The following is a 20,492-nucleotide window of genomic DNA, read 5'->3' as shown; positions in this document are numbered from 1 at the left end:
AATAGCTCACAAACCAACCATCTGTTAGAGTGCACCATTTCCCTACCTGTGTCGGTAATTATTCATGTGTGAGCTTTTATTCGTGAGAAACTGACAGTTACAATCATTAAAGCAGTTTTACCCTAATGTAATGTTGATGTCGGATTCTTCTTCTTCTTCTTACTCGTATTTCAAGCTTTTGCTTATCACACATTAGCTTATTGCGTGCTCTCAACTTACTATTTTAGATGCATTTCCACAGTTATTAATTGAGAGCTTTCGATGCCTTTACCATTTTTGCATTGATATAATTATGTGGCAAGAACAATTCAGTGCCAATATTTCAAAGGGGCGTAATTGCTTTTGTAAACAATGGCTTTAGCCGTCGATTTCTCGCAAATAAAAGCCCACCCCTCCAAATTACCAATGCTAGCTGGGACAGGAAACATTCCTCTACCTGCTGGTGTCATTCATTTTCATGAGTGAGCTTTCATTCGCGAGAAATCGAAGACGAAAGTCATTGTTTACAAATGCAATTACGCCCCTTTGAAATGTTGGCACTGAATTATTATACTCTATGCCAGGGAAGTCTAGAAATTTTCCAACCCGGGAATCGAGCCCAGTTACCTCCAGCATGGTATTACTTTGTAGTTGCGCATTTACCGACTGAACTAAGGTAGGCCCCATGTCGGCTTCATGATTGATATATAAAAAAAAATCTTAACCGTGTGAATTCTTCCAGGGACGCGACCGGCGGCTGGTATTGCCTATTGTTAATTACACTAAACATGCGCTAACTGAAAGGGACTTTTTGATTTTTGTTAAAAGAACTATCTAGCCCTTTTTTGACAAATCTCTATTTTTTGTCTATTTTTTAGCAGTGGTCAACATTCGGTTACGGTAAGTTTACATTTTCTTCAAATAGTCCCTTTCAGTTAGCGAGCGTTTAGTGTATGAGCTCACCAGTCACCATTATAGTCGCTATATTCATAGTCTGGCGGATAGAATTTCGATTATTCTTTCCTGGCCAATCGAACGCAAATCACCGGATCGGATAGGGGAAAAGGCCGGCGCACAATAGATACGTTTTCGGGTTTTTTGACAGATAATGCATGGGCTAACTGTCAAAAAACCTGAAAACGTATCTATTGTGCGCCGGCCTAAACTTTCCTCATCCAAAGTTGGTGTTAGTTTGCGTAGGCGAGCCTTGAACCACCAGAAAAAGGGCTTCTGATGTGTTGTTCGCAATAGCTGATGTGCTCGTTTCTGTTGTTGGTCATGATTTGCTCGATTGGTTCCGCTATTTGACAGCTCAAGTTCCCGAGAGTCTATCCGCCAGACTATGAACATAGCGACTATAGTCACCATATGGTTTAATGGCAGATTTAGCAACCACGGGTGGCCAATCATGCTCATGCTCAAAACTTAACCTGAAGAATTCTACCTACAAAATCTTTCGACAGGTAATCATCTGCCACGTCGTGTATTTGTAGGTAGTACATAGGCCGTATCTGTCGAAAACTAGATTTTGTAGATTAAGTTTTCTTTTGTATCGATCCTTATAAGCTAAATACGAGATTTGTAGATGCCTAGATATTAGGATTTAACCTGCTTAGTTTTAATCATTTACCATTATGTTGTTTAAATGCGATGGTTTCTTCAGTGGTAGCTAATTGAGGTAACTGAGGTAACTCTACATAAATTGGTTAAAATACGCGTATATGTCAAAAGATAGGCAATTATAACGGAATAATTATTTCCTTTTAACTCAACCCATTCGACGAAAAGTGCTTCATAGGGGATTCCGTTAAGATATTATTTAAGGAATCTCTAGGGTTGGTTCCATGAGCTAACATAGGGAAGATTATAATTAAAATAGAGTTTGTTGATTTTTCAGTTCCAACCCATGCGATACAAGAAGTAGAGTCAATTTTCGGTCTTCAATTAATTTTTTTAAAGAATTCCACGTTTTTGTATTTTTGCATGGGCCCAATCTTAGGGTACACATAAAAAAATCCTTACAGTAGTAACAAAAAAGAAAGAAATAATGTAGGATCAGCATGCATTCATATTTCCACTACACTGCTTTCCCGATTTTGTCAGTCCCTCCCGGCAACAGACGTTTTTCTTCTACTTTCCAATAACCTAGACTTGCTGCTTGTTTTCTATTAATACGTGTACTCAAATCGCAGTGGCGACAACTATTTGTCATTACCGTGTGAAAAGTAGTGTGAATAACGTGCAAACGTGTTTATCCGAATATTGATGCAAAACTAATACGATCAAACAACAAGGCTGCAAAACCACTGTGGTAAATGCAAATTGCTACCAGGCGAACTAAAAGAAATTGGATGGCATGTGAGGATTCTGCTTTAAAAAAGTATTTCTCCGACTGAAAGCGATCTCATGTCCTGCTTCTGTGATGAATGTTTCCTGAAGTTGTGGATCGAAGTCAATGATCGTGAAACCGTTGAACCAGCTCACTCTGCTGATCCGTCCTTGATGCAAACAATTCGATCGAAGCGCGAATCTTTAAGGCTGGATGCTGATATCGCCAATCTCCTCTCCCGTTCAAATACAGCTGTTGAAAAAAGTGAATCATTGCAGTGAAATGCAACACTAGCTCTCCATTTTGCCTCTGCATCGCGTTACTTTTGGATGGACTAAACAAGGATTGCCGGTTTCACATCCGAAAACGACATTGTAAATTTAAATTAAAAGGACTGTCAACACTTGTGTGGATTTACGATTTTTGTTGATTAGTGAATCAATAAGCATAAATATCAACGTTTGTCGCGGGAGTGTTTGTTGTTTATAGTACGTTCAGACTACAGAGTTATATCACGTTATAATAATTATCGACAAGGAAAATTACATCAAGATAGGCTTATAGCACATGCTGTGACTGCTCAGTTCGGTCACACTCTGTTTATTGTGTCCGACAATTGGACAAGTGAATTTTGTTTTCGTGTTTTCATTCAACATAATAAAATCAAATCAAAATCAAATAATCAAAAATCCGAAATCGTAAGTTGCTTCGAGATAGTAAGAATACATTCTCAAAATTCGATTGTATCCCTGATTTCAATATCTAATAGTAAATTTAATCATAAATCATAGGGTAGCAACCCAACCGGGAAATAATCGGGAATCGAAACGAATTGGGAAAATGATTTCAATCTTAAAATATGTTGGTGTATATTTTGATCGAATTCTGTTAATGTGTTAACCAAATGTATGTACTGTTTTCCTCTGTTATATTTACTTTTCAGTTTTTTCCTCTGTTATTCTTAATTTTCATTGAACTTGGATGGATTAATTTAAAAAAAAATCTTTGGTCTCACTTATAATAGAGTTCGACTTGTAAAGAGTATTCCTAGACCAGAATCTTGCATCTTTTGTTGTAATGATGAAATCTTAAGAACAAAGTCGCAGAGTTTTAAATAAACAATATCCTCAATCTAGAAGGTGTGTGTCTATAATATTCAAATATTTTCGATTTATATTTTAATTAGATAATTGATTCTCAATGTTCCACTACCCTACCGTGTGGTAAAACTAACAGGATGCCACTTGTGGTTTACAATATTATTCGTACCTATGGTTAATGGCATATTAATGAAAATTTTAAGCCTTATGTCTCAAATATTCTTCAAGCGTAGATTTTTTGTATTTTTTCCCTAGCACCAAACAATTAGGCCAGGCGTTAAAAATAGCAACATCTCAGAGCCAAGGATTTTTAACATGATTTTAGATCCTATATAGGGGAAAAGTTGGCTTCGGCAATACTTGAACCTATTATCGTCAGGGGGGTAAACAACGTCCTTGAGAGCTCAATTTTGGCATGTGGATACATTGTGTTTCAGACCAACTATTGGCCAAATTTGAGTGCTCTAGGACTTTGTTTACCCCCCTGACGATAATAGGTTAAGGTATTGCCGAAGCCAACTTTTCCCCTATAAGCAATTTTAGAAAATATCTACATTTCTGGAATATTGAATGCACGTTCGTAGATAATTTGTCCAAGTTTGAGATCACGCAAACTTTCCTATTAGACTTTTCCTCCATTACTGCTCAATATTCTTGAACAGTTTTCTAAGACCTGGATATTAAAATTTGTTTTCAATTATAGTCTCCGATTTTTTTTTTGATAATCCTTAGTCTTGAATTGCTGTGCTCGGAATCTTGATAATTTTCAATTTTAGAATTTACTGAATTACTACAAAGGAAGACACTCATCTTAGGATATCTTCGCAAATAAACTCATTTGGCATTCTCTTATCATTATATTCCAGTCAATCAAAAGCCATGTTTTTTTAGTTTAAATCTGGGATTTTCAAAGTACGCATTATTTGAAGTTACAAATGTCGCAAGGTTGAAGAATGTATAAATTTATAATTAAGAAAAAATCCCAGTCCTTGTACACTCGGTTCTGCTTTTATATGATTAGTGCATTTCGAATAATTTAAATGCTTCTTTACATACATTTCAAAGCGTAACTTGACAATTTGTTGCGATCTGTCGGTAAATTTTCCAAATTCTGAAAATTTATTTTGTTTTTCCTCCAGTTTTTGCATTCATAATAACATGTTGAAACTATTTACCATATTGAGCTGTTTATAGAAAACCGGGAAATTTTTTTTGGGCTACCAGGAATTTAGTTCTATGTGTTACTACTATGGTGACTAGTAACAGTTAATATGCTCATTAGGCTCTTAAGAAACTATTTATTAAGGGTAATGACCCCATAAATCGCCCACTTTATCACAACAATTAAATCTAGATTATAAACAATTAAGTTTCTTCATGGAAGTACAATAACTTTTAAAATATGTATTTAGGGTATGTTCTACCGATTCCAATGATAATAACATTATAAATCTGGGCTCAAGATAATTATTTTAATTTCGCGTCTACAAATTCTATTTTCGCCCACCACAGGATTCAAATTTCGCCCATCTGTAAAAAGCACCGCAGGGCAACTGGGTGTAATACGCACCAGTGTGGGCAGATTTCTAGATTAATTTGTTTTAAAAGCCAATGAAAAATGGCTGTTAGTCATATTATTCCGCTGGCGCGTCTTAAAACTTTTCCCCATACTATAACTTGGGCGGGGCTTGGCAAACCGTCTTTGAGCATAATTCTGTAAATAGATGGGGCATACAATATCAATCAGAAAGCATAAATCAGTGCCAGGTACTAGATTCTGATGTCTGTGAAATGAAATATACGGAAGAAAAAACATTTTCCTGGGTGAAATTGGATCACGTATGACAATCGGTATTTACAACATATTTTGATCAAAAATCATCTAAAAATGCAAAAGTAAACGTTAGAATATTAAAAGTGCACTATATTTGATTAAATGGCCACAAGTTAACATACGTGTATTTTAGCATATCAGTGACTTACCATACAAACAAATTTAAATTGATCTAGTCATTTCCCTTTCTAGTCAAAACATCCAACCATCTCAAGGCATTTTTTTTTTAAATATGTTTAAATATAAAGAAAATCAGTTTTATCTAATGATGGTAAATCTAATGAAAAAAAGCTTTATTGCAAAAGTAAAAGTCCCGCTTGACTATAACCAATTCTAGTTAAGTCAGGTCAGCGTATGCTTGGAATCTTGGATTTATAAGCAACCTAGAGTGAGGCATCAGCATGTTGTGTGATTTTTCATGTTTTCTTCATTAAGCTTTTTGGTTTCTGCAGTTGAGCTTGTAATTACTAAATGCTTTAAAACAAATAACAGTTCGTTTCTTGGAAAAAGGGTAAGGTGAGGCAGGACGGGGCAGGATGGGCCATCCACTTGATTTATTTATGTTTTTGATTGTCACATCAACAGGGTCAATGGTATCCCCAATACAGGTTTGAAAAAGGAAACCATTTGGGGTATTGATTTTGACAAACAAATAAAACAATAAATGCAGTTGACGTATATTGCCCCGTGATCCATTTTGCCCCACCTTCCAAATGCTCGACTCCCGTTTTATAAAGGCTTACAGTTAACGGGCATATAGACTTCTCTGTCGTTTATGAATTGCACAAGTATTAGAGCAAAACTTTGGGTGAATTCAAAGGTTTTCTTGCTCTAATACTTAAAATTTACCCCAAGTTCTGCACTAGTACTTGTGCATTTCAAAAACGTCAGAGAAGTCTATTGAGAAACTCCGCATTATTATGTTTTACATTTAACCAAATTTCAAATAATGTTGGCACATAAAATTACGGCGACATCATTGTTTTGAATGTAGTTCTCCGTGGGGGTGACTTTGATTCTGGTTTATGCTAGTTTTTAGTCAAAATTGAAACTATTTAGTAAAGAAAACCTCCTGTTAAAATATCAAGAAGACTGGCAACTCTGCCGTTTTATTATATCACCGCTATTAGATAGGCACAACAAAACTTTGCATAATAATTGTGTGTTATGGGCTATCATCCATTTTGCAGGGTGGCCAGCGAACCAGGAAAACCGGGAAATAACCGGGAATTTGAAAAGAAGTCGGGAAAAAGCCGGGAATTTGACGGGAGAAGCGGGCTAAATCAATAAACCTTAATATATTGCAAAAAAATAGAAAGTTGAATAATAGCTTGGGTTAAATCAAGCAAACATATGTTTCTTCAGCTCAAAAATGTTTTATTCAGCTTTTAATCATCTTAAACCTTTGAAATTATTTGATCTTTTGCAAAACTCTTCTCAGAAAACCTTGGAATTCTGTGCTGAATTTTCTTGAAACTTTCTTAAGAATGTATTTAAAATCTTCAGCATTTTTCTTTATTTACCTCAGAACACGATTCCTTCGGCATTTTTCCCGGATCTTGCTTAAAGTTCTGTTGTAAATATTCCTCGGTATCCATTTGAAATTATAATCAGAAAACCCTTTAAATTCTGTTTATATTTCTTTTTAAATTGTCCTTAAAATTCTCCTCAAAATCCTCATACAATTCTCTTCAGAATCAACTAGGAATTCTCCTTGAAGTTCTCCTCACAACTCCCTTGTAATTCTTCTAAGAGGAGTTCGCCAGGAGTTAATCCTAGAATTAGTTTGGGATTCTTGTCAGAATTGTTGAATTTTCAAAATTCTATAAAAAAAATCTGCAAATTGTTAGACCTCTGAACATTTTCAAGCAAACAAAATTTTCCAGGGGCTGTAAATCCAATCCTGTTTTTTCTTCTAAACCTAGGATAGATTTTCATAAGTCACACATTTCTAAAAAATGGCATATTCTAAGACTCCTAACCACAAGTCAAAGCATCAGAATCTTCGAAATTAAAATTGTTCTCAAGATTAAATTTCTTTTTAAGATTTATATTCGTACAGATCAGGATACTTAAAAAATGTCTTGCGCCGTAGGGTAGAGAACTACTTCGGCCTAATCGCCCATTTTGGGCCTATCGAGCAGAAAATTTCAAATATATCCATGATTTCAGAGTTAACAAGTCAATTATGGATTTGGTACGATACTTTAGTTAATAAGCTACGGAACGAAGTCAATGAGAACGCATTATATGAAGGTTTGCACCCATTATTCCCAAAAACAAAAGAAGCGCTCCGACCGAATCAATTTTTATCTTCATCCGATAGGCCGAAGTGAATTCATTGGCGTTTCAATGCGTTAGGCCGAGTTTGGCTAGAAGCAGTGTTAGACTTTTGACAATATTTCAACGATTGGTTTCGCTTTATAAAATCTTACAGTACATACGGAAAGGTAAATAAATTTGGAAGCCATCAGTAATAATAACATCAGGAATAATAACAACTGCGCTAGATTAAGAAAGATTAAGTGCGGGTTGTGCTTAATAGGCCGGAAATGGGGTATTTAACCCTATCAAGTTCAAGATTTTTTAATTCAATTTCTTAATTTTATCTCTCCCTCTAAACTTCGGTATAATGACCTATTCAGCCCGATAGCGTTCGGCTAGGCGACCTTAAAAAATCCATCATTCTGGTACTTTGTACATTCTGGCGCTTTACAATCACTTTACAATCAAGGACTGTCAAAAAAAAGTTATTCAAACTGATTCTAAGTACCTCGCAAATAACTTTATACAATCACTATTTTTTTTTACTAAATATTAAAAACCGGGAATGTTCTGAGATTTGAACCGGGAAAAAAACCGGGAATTTTAAAATCAAAATTCGCTGGCCACCCTGATTTTGGAATCTTGTAAATGTTTTCCAAATGGCGTCTTGGTGTAGCACAAAATCGTCACTTTTGATCGTATAACGTATAAACAAAGTTGCCTAGAAGTCGTTCTGGGAAAAAATATATACGGTAATTTTTTAGTAATTTTGAGTAAAACAAATTGACTGGAATATCTTCAAAAGTATATTTTCAATGTGTATATTTTTTTTATTGCAACACACAATTATGCAAAGTTTCATGCAAATCGGAAAAGGTCCAGTTTATGGTTTATGGTCCCTTTTTATTTCGCATTTTGCATCTACTTGACTCTTGGCTGACAGTAATTCTTCAGATTTTTTCCACGGGCTACGAAAAATAAATTTTTATCATTTTGAATGTAATGCAGCGATGCACGGAATACCGGACGGTTCGTTTATCCGGATTTTTTATTACTATTACGTCTAATTGGCAGTGATGATTAAAAACGATGATAAAATACCGTGCTGTGTTGAGCATTTTCTGCAGCGATAAACAACTTTTAAAGGTGATATTAGTGGACTAAGTGTCCGGGTTTCCAGTCTTTACGGTATAGCACTACATTTAACGAAAGAATATCGTATCAACACACTGCTTCTTCTTCTTCTTCGCATTTCAAGCTTATTGCTTAGCGCATATTAGCTTATTGCGTGAACTCAACTTAGTGCACTTCCACAGTTATTAATTGAGAGCTTTCGATGCCAATACCAATGCATGAATTTGTATATTGTGTGGCAAGCACAATGATACTCTATGCCCAGGGAAGTCGAGAAAATTGCCAACCCGAAAGATTCCTTCCGGATCGGATCGGGAATCGAACCCGCCGTCTCCTGCATGGTAATACCGTGCCTTAATTGTCTAGGCTTTGAGGCCCGCAGCGATGCTAGAACTTTAAAAATTATTAATTTGTGTTGTTTCTGGCAAGAACGGAAAAAACGGATTATTTTTAGCAAAATCAGCAATTTTTTTACACTAATTTTTAGGGGAAATCAACTTCTGTACGCTTGATAAATAGGCGCAACTTTCTAAGCAAGCCAATTTTACTGCGGATCCAGAATGAAGTAATTACAGTTGTTATGCACCGCTTAATATTGAATTCCACTACTTCTGCGAGTCGAGTTACGCGAAGTGGCAAAGCGTCAATCTTTCATTCAGGTAGAACCGTAGATATGTTGTACCCATATCAGTAATTTACGGTTGAAAATTAAAAGAGAAATGTGCGAGCGATTTTCTTCTACAAGTTTTGGAAAATCTGTAGTGATTATAAAAATACTTAAAATAAACTTGGTTTACTTCTAGGAATTTTATAAATCCTTGCTTCTGACTACATTACGTCACGCTCAATTTTCGTGTTTTCATAGTCGCCACTCGCAGCAAGATCGCAGAGTTGAAGTCACATGACTCGCAGAATGAGAGGAATTGGCTTGCCGTTAACCAAACAGAATTAAGCTCCAAGTTTTGACAGTTTAACCATTTTTTAAACTATGTTCTGATACAAAACTGCCGACAGACAATGGAGCGTACTTGTATTACATTTGCATTTATTGGCGCTTAGTTCAGTTTGGCATAATGCAAGACCAACTATGGTTGTTATCATCATATAGTATTAATCAATTAGTTTATTTTCAGGTATTCCATAGCTCGTCGAAGAATATGTTCCTGTTTTGCAGATATGAGTGGTTAGCGTTTGATTCGTGTGTACATGAGTTGTTTGTGTTCTTTGAGTGCGTGTGTTATATGCTCTGGAAAAGTATGGTCTACCAGTCTATCGATATTCTACGGCAAAGGTTTGCCAATTAACATTTCTCATCTCTTGCATTGTTGCGCTTATTGCAACAATAGAGTGGGACGCAAAACTCAATGCTCAAGGACTATTTAGGACAGAGCCAATAGGGGTGGCTTGTACAGGAATTTCGTTCACCCAATACCAGCATGCTGATATTTATTTAGTATACGATAAAAGTTGGGATCCTCCTTGTAACTTTAATATGTAACACACTACCTTAATTCATACAGGTACAGGGATGTAAGCAGAACTAATGTTTGGAACTGTTTTTTTAATGTACAGTATCGTAAAGTGCGTCTGCAAAGTGCCTAATTCTGCGCTTTCTGCCAAAATTCAGACATTGTCAGACCTATAATTGTTCTTTGATATGGGTCTGGAAAAAGGGTGCTCAATCCATTCACTGATGGCATTAATTCTAAACTACAACTACCTATAATTTCTAAGTTACAACGAAAAATGTATCTATTTTCGCGGTTTTTATTCGATCCGTATTTTTCATACAAAGAAAAGTAGCCCAATTTTCTGACTATCCTAATATATTTTGTAAAAAAATCAAAAGCATTTCTTTCGCACAATTAATAATTTTGAAATTATCATATTACGGTCTTAATCGGCAGCAACATTTCAAAAGGACGATAATGCTTTTGTAAACAACGGCTTCAACCGTCAATTTCTCACGAAGAAGCTAACCCTCGCAAACCGACAATACCATCTGCAAAGATACCTAATTAACAAGATACCCCAATTATAAATAAACCCCTCGAATTGTACAGTAGAACTACGATGCGATCGCAAGAGTAAAAATGCAATATTTAAGGCAGTTGAAGAAAGTTTGTGTGATATATAGGTTCCCATGTTGTAAGTCACCAGTATCAGTAAGCAAGTCATTAATCTTCAACAACAAATCACCAAAGCCGCCATACCAGTCATCTGTGACTACAGGTGTTTATCTTTCATAGTAGGTACAGTCATCTTTCGCTGGCTGATCTGCCTTTCACTAATTCGGTATGACGTTAGATCTTAAAAGCAATTGTCCGTCAGTGTCTGTTGTGTCAAATCAGCATTTTCTTTGGCTTTTCATTAATACTTGCAAATAATGCTTTAGCGAGTTTTTTTTTATGTTCATGTTTGACAGATTCAAAACCGTCCCAATTATTGTTGAATGGTGGGCGGCTCAACCGCCGCGGGTGATGACTGTAAATATTTTGAAAACGTTTCAAACTTGTAATTTTTATTTTTTAGTTTCTCCAACAATCCCACTGAAGATGTCGAGTCGACTAAGACGGTTCTCATCAGCACACTTCTAGGACTTGGAATAAAATTTCACGATCGAACGAACTGTTCCAGTATCTCCAGCCAATGAGAATGCAACAGATTCATCCCAAAATTATGCTGAGCAAACGCAAAAATGACAGAACCATTCTCACGTTTTAATCAATAATGTCCCTGGAGCTTCACCTGCTGCAAGCAGACGCATGTTGTCCAAGTGAATTATGACACTGTTTGAATTTTTTATGCTGCCCGCTTCGCTTGAGCGTAGGTGTGCGAGCGCGTGTGTTAATTTTTCCTACCGCCGCCGTTCAATGTTATTCCGTAATTAATAATAATGGTGCTGTTATGTGAATCCGAAATAGGCTTAATCACCCATATTCTCGTTCGAACGAAAACGAGAATATGGATGAATATCTTCGTTACCAGTTGGTGTTGTTTGTTTACGTAGGTAAACTCCAGGAAATCGTCAATTATTGAACAAATTGTTTGTAAAATATTTTTGACGTTATTTGATTGTTGATGCTGTATTCATACAAATCGTCCAATTCACTTGATGAGGAACACTACCGAATATAAATGGGATGCCGAAAATACTAGTCCTAGTGTGCGAACTTTTAGGAGCTCTTTATAAAATGCTTTGTTTCTACCGATTTTGCTAAATATGATGCTAGAGAGTAGATCGGATAACTATAGGAACTTGCTGTTAAAAAAACGAAGAGATACGCTGTTATTTTATGTAAATGATCGCTGTATTAGTTAGGGCACTACTTATAACATTGTTCCAGTTTTATGGCATATGGGATTCTAATGGAGTGGTATCCTGCAACCATTTTCTTTATATATAATAAGCCAGTAGTGGTGACTTTGTCCATAACTGATACTTATACTTACTTTTTATCCTGGAGATAGGTGGAAGCATGGTATTCTTCACTTATAGGACCTAAAAGTTAGAACTGATTTCCTTTTTTAAATTTTGCATCATGATTGACTGGTCTGTTGGGGCGTAAATACTTTAACCCGTCTTCTTTCCATGGTAGTACAGGTGATCCACAACTTTTCGGTGCGTCTCATGTTTGACAATCTACCATTGCATAGTCAGTACTTATTTAAGCTTCTACGTGTGCTTTTTATTCTGGGCCATCCGTATTCTTGAGAATTCAACTGAGCAACTATTGAAATAACAATTGAAATACTATTGATTTTAAACATAAACTTTTTTCGATTGATTCAAGAATTTTAAACTGTATGGATTATTTTTTATTCTAGCACTATTTAAAAAAAACACATTTTTGCATATCAAAACAACGAAAAACCTTCTGGGAATGGCTAAAAACCTTTGCTAAATGCTACCAAAATCGGACATACGCTGCTCCAATATTGTTCTTACGCGCAAGGAATCTAACATCTGATAAGTACAAAAAGCATTTTACATATAACTGTTTTCAGTGTGCCCAAGATATGAGCTATGTGGAGTGATCTTTCTAGACCTTTAATGATTCTACAGAGAGTTTTACAAAACCGCACTTTTCGAACTAAGTCGAAAGCAGTGAACACATTTTAACACGAACGGATATGGATCATCACATCCTGAAACTGAAGTATTTTCTGTGGCGAACACTAGCACATTTGGAGGTAGAGAGTAAACTTTCGCTACCAGCAGCATGCTTTGATGGTGCGAGTGTGTGCGCGTATAGAAGCCGCAAGGTACAGATTTGCACAAACAACGTTTGTTTTTACATAATCATCCAGCGTGAAGAAAAAAATGAGAATCTTATGAATTAGCGTAGCGCGGAGAACGAAACAAGGCCTACATTCGTTTAGTGAGGCGATCAAATAATTGATTGTAGAATTTTGACGCACGTTTTCTCAACTCTCACGTGATTCCCGACGATAAGAATGTTGGTGATCTACATACGATAGATGGAAGTTTTTTGTTTTCCAAACATTGCAACTGTAAAAGATCCCGGACAAGATCCGATAACAGAAACCAATAATGTTTCAACAATGATTCTACCTAGCCAAAAGGAAATTTATAAAAGCAGCGTGTCCAATCACTGATCTCAACGAGAGAAAAAAGATAGGGCGACAGAAATTCGACAATACCGTTTAATAGCACATATTCAAACAGCGTCTTACTCCGGTCCGGAAGCGTATCGTACTGAGGTGGGAATAACTCGGTTTCGTTGGTCGTCCCCCAGACAGCGTCGATTGATCATAAGAAGGGAAGCTAGTTCGTTTTGTGTTTCAGCTGCCAACAGTGCCAATCAATGCTTCTACTATGTGTGTGTGTATACCTGAGCGAATCTTCTGCCACTTAATGTGGATTGGATATCAACACTGTGTTATCTTGTATAACTCTACCAAAGAACGGAACCACCTTACCATTAGCTAAATGGAATCTGCATACCGTGTACCGAAAAGCGGGTACAAATGGTTGAAGTGAAGAACATTCAATTTGCCGAGTCTCGTTCCGTCAACAAACCAATAGGTAATTTATTCGTTAGTTTACTATTTGATATACTTACTATCATCACTATACCGTTCCTTTTATCTATATAATACAAATGTTCGACAACGAATTTGCCTGATCAATTGGCGATTGTGCTGAAAAGATTATTCTTACATGCTGGTTACACTATCATGATTATAATTGTTTCGACAATATATTTGAAGAACGAATCAAATGATCTATCGAAACTGTATGGTGTAATGCATGCACCACCAATGTCTGCTGATTTTCTGTCGGTAATGAAAATTGTGACCCGTTATTAGGAGTGATTACTCACCAGATTTGCAATGAATTTTTAAAGTTTGAGAGACAATTCATTTTTGTAAGAAATCGTTTTATTTTTTCGTTTTTGTATGTTTTTGTTAAGAGCAGTAACTTTTTGCAACATATCTCATTGGCAGTTTAATCAAATTTCATCGATAATATATCACGTCTTCGAATGCAATTGTGTACTTGTTATGTTTTTTAAGACTTCATTTTTATTGTATTTACCTGTATCATTTCATTATGTTCTACTTTGAAAACCTATACAAAATTTGACGTCCCTCTTTTGTTTGTTTTACAATTGCCTCATATTCAACGGTATTTCGTAAAAATATCTAAAGCAATTCTCCCCAGAGCAATTTTTTCCGATCTGAACTCGATTTCGATTGATCTTATTGTGAAATCATTGACGAATTTATAAATCAGCCTCTCTGTCCCAGCAAAAATTCACATGATAAATTTTACGCAAAAAAACGATTTCAATTCTATAGGCGCATTATAGCATCTTTGTTTTTATCTCGTACATGATACCTTAGCTCCTTATATCTGTCTGTGAAACGAATGTGTCTCAATTTTGGAAGTTGGTGCACCAACTGTTCCATTCTATGTATTTCTCATCTCAAAACCCACCATATTTTGTTTGACCCCGCTAAGGTTATCAACCAAGTTCTGTGACCCAAAGAAACTGCTATAATGTCGCTCCGTTATCTTGTGCGCAAAAAAAATAACAAATCTTCTCAAGGCTAGGCAAATCATGTGAATTCTGTTTTCGTTGTAGTTCCATGCATTACTACTTGCACAACCACCATCACTTAGAGATACAATTACAGCTGAATGTGTATCCGTAGATTAGGCTACTAAAATATAGGCGAATAAAAATAAAGAATCTGAAAATTAAGAGATCGCAAACTGAACGAATCGTTTAGTGAGATAACAGGAACACTTTGTAATCGGCATTATCGATTCGTTGCAGGAGGCTGCTCTGGACGGACTGCTACGGAATCTGTTCCCCAGGAATCCCAGAAATCCCAGAAAGGTAACTATTTTCATTCTAAAATCTGTCCATCTGCCGTTTTTCATACAAAATAACCAACATTTCTCCATTATTTGTGAGCCGAAAATCAACTAACCCGGTCCATGAATAACAAAGGTACCCCATTTTGTATGCAAAACGGTCTGTGGACTTCAACTACAGACGCGAGAACTACCCATACAATGATGATAATAATTACCGTTTGAGAACTTATGATAGTAAACACTTTGGCTGCAAGTAAACTTCGGTTTATTTGTCTGATTTAGTCCGATTAACTGAACAATAAAGTTCGTCGCTTCCAATAATCGTTAACTAATGTCGTTTTTTTTCTCTTTTGTTACCCTGAATAGGTTTTCTGAAAGCGTGGTAAACGGGCGAAAGTCCCTCAAAGTACCAATAAACCCTCTGAAGCTGCTGCTGTAACTACCTCAACGTAACAAAACAACAAATCTAAAACTTATTTATTAGCTGTTAGTTGGTAGACGGGAGAGAGAGGCACACTGCACTGGCGGCAATACAGCAGGGGGAAGACAGTTTCTGTGACGGTGGAGTGGCAGGAGTCGTGAAAGATGTCACGCCCTCTGACGTGCTGCTGGCTGGCAGTGCCAAATTTCGAAGGTAAATAGGAACAGATTTTCTTTGTATGTGTGTGTAAACCCAGTCTTCCTTGTTTTTTTTTTTTCCTTTTTAATGATGATAGTTATGGTCCGTGTTTATGAACTTCTTTGATTATTGCTTCAAACCACTTCTGATTCGACATTTTCGTCCTTACAATGGTTTTTAACGTATAATAAGTGTTTACAATCAGGTTATTTTTTTTTGTTTTCCAGGATTTCCATTATATCGCTGCGTTAAGGTTTCGGAATAACATGTTTAATATTGGTAAGTTGTGTTAATTTAATAATAAAAACTAGGTAGGGGGAGGAGGGGCATAGTGAGCATCCCGCAGTTTGGTCCTGGATCTCTAGCTGCATGAAACAAATCAACTGGTAGTAGGTTCAATATCATTATGATATTGATCCTACTACCAACCAATTTGTTCCGAACGGCCGGAAGTCCAAGCTGATGCACGGGATGGTCACTATGCCCCACCTGTTCACTATGCCCCTCTTACCCCTATAAACTAAAATTTACTTGATGATAATAATTACCGTTTGATAATGCGCTGATAATAACAACTCGGCTGCAAATAAACTTCGGTTTATTTGTCTGAAAATTTGCTTGAGTTAATGCTTCTCGAATAGAATATGATCGTTAATTTTTTTTTAATTTCAATCTCAATTTCTGCAACTTAACGTGACGAAAGAGTTCAAGTTAAGAGTGATATTCTATGCCTTGATATTGAATATCACTGTGGCTTAAATTTGTTGGTAGTTACTATGAATTCTTTAAAAAAAAACATTCTGATGAAAGCATTGACTTACCGTACGCCGTAGTTTATACAAAAACCTATAAATATTCTCAAGTTCTAAACATCACAATTTTATTTTCCTATCATTAGCAAAACAATACCTACTTTTGGATGCCAGACGTCGACACATGAGGATAATAGAAAGAGGTAAGACAAATAAGTAAATGACCAGTAAGGCTATTTAATTTACTTTGATGAAAATAATTGGTCCGTGTTGATGAATTTCGTTGATTATAGTTTTCTCCAATTACTGACAGTGTTCTTGTGATAAAACATTGTCGTCAATTCTGTTACCCCGTGGTATTACAATCGAAGTATGTTTACTTTATTTACAGGATTTTCGTAGAATCTTCCCGACAGAATCTCCCAGAAGCATCGAGTAAATGTCGGTAAGTTTCGTTATCTGCCTCTCGTTCAATTAAAATAGGGTGGATGTTCAAGTTATAGTGGAGTTCCTCGGGTTAGTTCCACTATTACTGGCTCAACCTATCCTACAATGTAAGACTAAATTGATGATAACAATTACCGTTTGAAAATGGCTGATAATAACAATTTGGCTGCAAATGAACTTAGGTTGATTTGTCTGACAGTCTCTAAAATTAATGGTTCTAGGGTAGATTTTTGTTCGTAGTATTTTGCTAATTAAATATAAATCGGCGAGTAAATTCATATCCGGTGAATGAGAACGACCCAAATTTGAGTTTAATTTACTTATAAATCACATACAGTGCAGGAACTCAGCGCTGAGTCAATTTTTGCTTCATGTTTTCCAGGTTTGTCCAGGAAAAATATCCCGATTATGAGAAAAGTAAAGATTGGATTCACTCAGTCCATTGGTACTTCTCCTTGACTGAGTAAATGTTTCGTCAATTTTCCTCATTTTTGGCAGATTTTGGAGGTGTTCTACAGGAAAGCAATAGGTAAATTTACACTTTCTTATGAGGATACTAAACTCAAATATAGGTCGTTTTACATTCGCCGTGTAGGATTTTACGGTTCTGACAGTAATACATATGCAATTTTTATGCAACATGCAGTTGGAGAAGACTCAGCTTCCATTAGGGGTCATCCATAAATTATGTAAAGGTTTTTGAACGATTATTTTAACTACCCTCCTCTTTGCAAGACATTGTAAGATTAAATAACAAACCCCTCGTCTCTCTCCCTCCTCAAATATTAGTATCATTAAAAAATTACCAAAAAATCGTTATATTTTAAGTTAAGTACAATTTTTTCTGCATTGATCACTTATTAATTTGCTCATTTAATGTATGTTCAGGTTTTTTTTGCATAAAAACTGTTGAGATCATTATTTTCTTCTAACTATTAGATCTTCTGTTGTCAATGTCAGAAAATGTCAACCCCCCTCTTCTTCTTCATTGTAAGCAAGTGTAATAAATGTTGAGACCCCCTGTCCCTCTATTTCCATCCACAATTTGTGGATGACATCTTGTGGTGGTAAGCTCCAACCGGTATATTCCGGCAGATCCAAACATTTAGCAGATCATCCAAACAGGGGCGGCATTAAAAGTTAATCCGAGTTGGAGTTTACCGTCATTAGTGTGCATATTAAGCATAATTGTCCTTTTCATTTCTTTTCTTCTATATGGATGATACCTCCGAATTGCACCAAAATAATGTGTATTTTAATCCTTCGTAGTAGTTTTTTGATTTTTAAATATCAATTTCTTAAGCGCTTGAGCTTCACCATTCGACAGAACCATTGATTTTTAGACATTTGCTCTTCCCAAGCCTAATAGTTTATCCAATAAATAATCTTGGATCTAACATCTATTTCTCTTTCTGCCTTTTCAACATTAGCAAATCATGCCTACCGTAAGGAACCGGAGGTCGAGAAAAGAATCCTAATGGTAAGAAAAAAAAGTCGATTTCGTTTAGTCTATGCGTAACTAAAAATAGTTTTCAATTTTATATGATGAAATTAATTGGTCCGTGTTGATGAATTTAGTTGATTATAAGTTTTACTCCAATTACTGATAATTCCATGCAGTCTTCAACCTATGGATCTTGCGTTTCATGAAATGTTAATTAGTTTTTTTTCCTTCCTTACAGCTCCTCGAGAGGTCCTCTCAGGTACGATCGTGAACATGCTTTCAAAGGTACGATCGTTTTCTTCATTTTCAGTAAAACAGCAATATTCATGCGAAGGTTCTTTTCGAATGATGATAATAATTACCGTTTGAGTTTTAGTATGATAGTAACCCTCGGCTGCAAGTAAACTTCGGTTTATTTGTCTGACATCGAAAAGAACTTCTAAAGAAAAACACAAGTTTCAGCTGAGCTATGGATCAGCGTTGAATATTGGTTATCTGGTTAATGTTTGAATTTCTTATATATTTACAGGTTCTTGAAACAGGATAAACGACCGAACTGTATGGGCTCCGAAGCGACGAAGGTAGGAATTACTTTTATTTTACTACTTAACATGTCTCCGTGATTAGCTTTAAAAATAAAACTTGTTTGAAAACGTAGTTGATTACCGAACTCTTTTTGTTCAGAAATAAAATTCAATCACCTAATTCGTTTCATTTTCCGTCTATTTTTCTAGTTGTTTAACAGTGTGGAGAAAACTTCATACGGTGGGTAAATTTAACCAGTTTTCCGAATATTAAAGTTTAACCACCTGTCTGTCCTGTCGTTCTCTTCACATGATGATATTTCTTTTAATTGATGTCTTCTTTTCCCGGCTGATACATGTTGGTGATGGATAAAAACAATCTCTGAAACCTTTCAACACCCTCTCCTTAAATCTTTTTCCTTCAGTCCAATTCCACCAGATACTAATGTTTCTTCTATTTCTATTGTTACAGGTCTCACTCGGCGCTAAATGGAATTCCACACGCAACAGAGAGTACAAACACATTTTACTTGTAAAAAAATGGATTTTATTTACACATTTTATAAAAATGAATAAAATTAACACATGAGCAAGAAAACAACTTCCTTTCTTTGAAAGAAACTTCCAATTTACATACCGATAAATGAGATTAAGAGAGTGTGGGAGGGGAGGGAAGCTTATCAAAGACTAACATTAAGATTATGTGGGAGAGGAAGTACGCTGTTCATGCAGCCAATTTGGAAGATCCCCCACTGGAGGTATTGGGCCTTTTAGTCAGGTCCGTGCGCGGTCGTCTGAACAGCAGGATGTGGGGTTCCGGAGCGTGCATCTGTAAAACAATTTCTATTACCAACTCGAATTCACCACTTACGATCGGATTGAACTCACCATATACATCACCCAGCCGGGTGACTGCTGAACGCCCAGGTTACGCCACTCGGTTTCAGTCATCAGGTGCGATTTGGGTACGTTTCGAGCAAGCTCAGGCGGAAGGATAACGTGCCGGTATTCGTACACGTCGTCGTAGTACTTCTCCGAGTATTGAATCTGATCGGACGGCATGCTCCAATGCAGTATGTACTAGTAAACACAATTTAGGGTATTTTTCGAACGGAAAATGTCGAAATTCGGAACGAAAAGCTGGGTTATTTTTCCTTGTTTATGAAAGCAACGCGCGTTTGATCGATTTTTGACGTTTTGTTTTGTAGCCCTGTGGCTGAAATTGTTCGACTCTTCTCGTGATAATGTCGATAAAGAAGAACATACACAGTGTCGATGGTCTGCTGTTTGCATACATGCGGGCAGTTAAGTTGATGTTTGAATGGTCGGTTGGCTGTAGGCAACAATGCCACAGTAAACTATATGAGGTAGATGTACCAGTCATGGCTATACGTTTCTTTTATAGTACGTTCAAATGATAGCTTATGTGTTTCGTTTACGTGCTTCCTTTTCGGCAACAAAAGCTTCCGATTTTTGCGACACAAAAACAAGTTAGGAACATTTGTAATTCATGACATTCACATGACACTCGTCAACGCATCATCCCAGCCTCAGTCGGCGCCGCCGGGATGTTCTGAGGCATACACGGAACAGAAAAATTACCCAAAATTCAACGTTCAACGACAAACATCATGCATCAATGACTGGTCGTGGCAAGGGAGGCAAAAGTCTTGGAAAAGGAGGCGCCAAGCGTCATCGGAAGTTCTGTGTGAT

The 20,492-nt window shown here is 36.4% G+C and overlaps 1 protein-coding gene, 2 long non-coding RNA genes and 2 other non-coding genes across 5 annotated transcripts; 4 read left to right on the top strand and 1 right to left on the bottom strand.

The window, feature by feature from the left end:
- Positions 1-11,873: 11,873 nt before the first annotated feature.
- On the top strand, positions 11,874-15,891 carry LOC135702541 (uncharacterized). Its single transcript, XR_010517705.1, has 3 exons — positions 11,874-15,012; positions 15,360-15,627; positions 15,840-15,891. It is a non-coding gene; the product is annotated as an uncharacterized LOC135702541 (long non-coding RNA).
- Positions 15,881-18,813, top strand: LOC135702542 (uncharacterized). Its single transcript, XR_010517706.1, has 5 exons — positions 15,881-15,891; positions 16,511-16,567; positions 16,756-16,809; positions 18,242-18,540; positions 18,785-18,813. It is a non-coding gene; the product is annotated as an uncharacterized LOC135702542 (long non-coding RNA).
- On the top strand, positions 16,609-16,679 carry LOC135702616 (small nucleolar RNA U18). The gene has a single exon (XR_010517711.1). It is a non-coding gene; the product is annotated as a small nucleolar RNA U18 (small nucleolar RNA).
- LOC135702615 (small nucleolar RNA U18) lies at positions 18,351-18,423 on the top strand. The gene has a single exon (XR_010517710.1). It is a non-coding gene; the product is annotated as a small nucleolar RNA U18 (small nucleolar RNA).
- A 438-nt stretch (positions 18,814-19,251) lies between the features above and the next one.
- Cks85A (Cyclin-dependent kinase subunit 85A) lies at positions 19,252-19,925 on the bottom strand. The gene is made up of 2 exons (XM_065223485.1): positions 19,668-19,925; positions 19,252-19,608 (listed from the first exon to the last, which is right to left on the bottom strand). The coding sequence occupies exons 1-2, from the start codon at positions 19,839-19,841 to the stop codon at positions 19,504-19,506; spliced, it is 279 nt and encodes a 92-aa protein (XP_065079557.1). The 5' UTR covers positions 19,842-19,925; the 3' UTR covers positions 19,252-19,503.
- Positions 19,926-20,492: the final 567 nt, after the last annotated feature.

This window comes from Ochlerotatus camptorhynchus, unplaced genomic scaffold, assembly GCF_037179485.1.
Source record: "Ochlerotatus camptorhynchus isolate MF236.1 unplaced genomic scaffold, CSIRO-AGI_Acam_v1.1 ptg000193l, whole genome shotgun sequence".
Taxonomy (NCBI): domain Eukaryota; kingdom Metazoa; phylum Arthropoda; class Insecta; order Diptera; family Culicidae; genus Ochlerotatus; species Ochlerotatus camptorhynchus.
Note: the sequence above shows the minus strand (reverse complement) of the source record. Positions and strands in the feature narration are given on the sequence as shown.

Coding starts and splice junctions, on each gene's coding strand:
- Cks85A (XM_065223485.1), bottom strand. CDS start 19,841: ATGCCGTCCGATCAGATTCAATACTCGGAGAAGTACTACGACGACGTG. Junction 19,609..19,667: donor CCGGCTGGGTGATGTATATG/GTGAGTTCAATC, acceptor ATTGTTTTACAG/ATGCACGCTCCGGAACCCCA.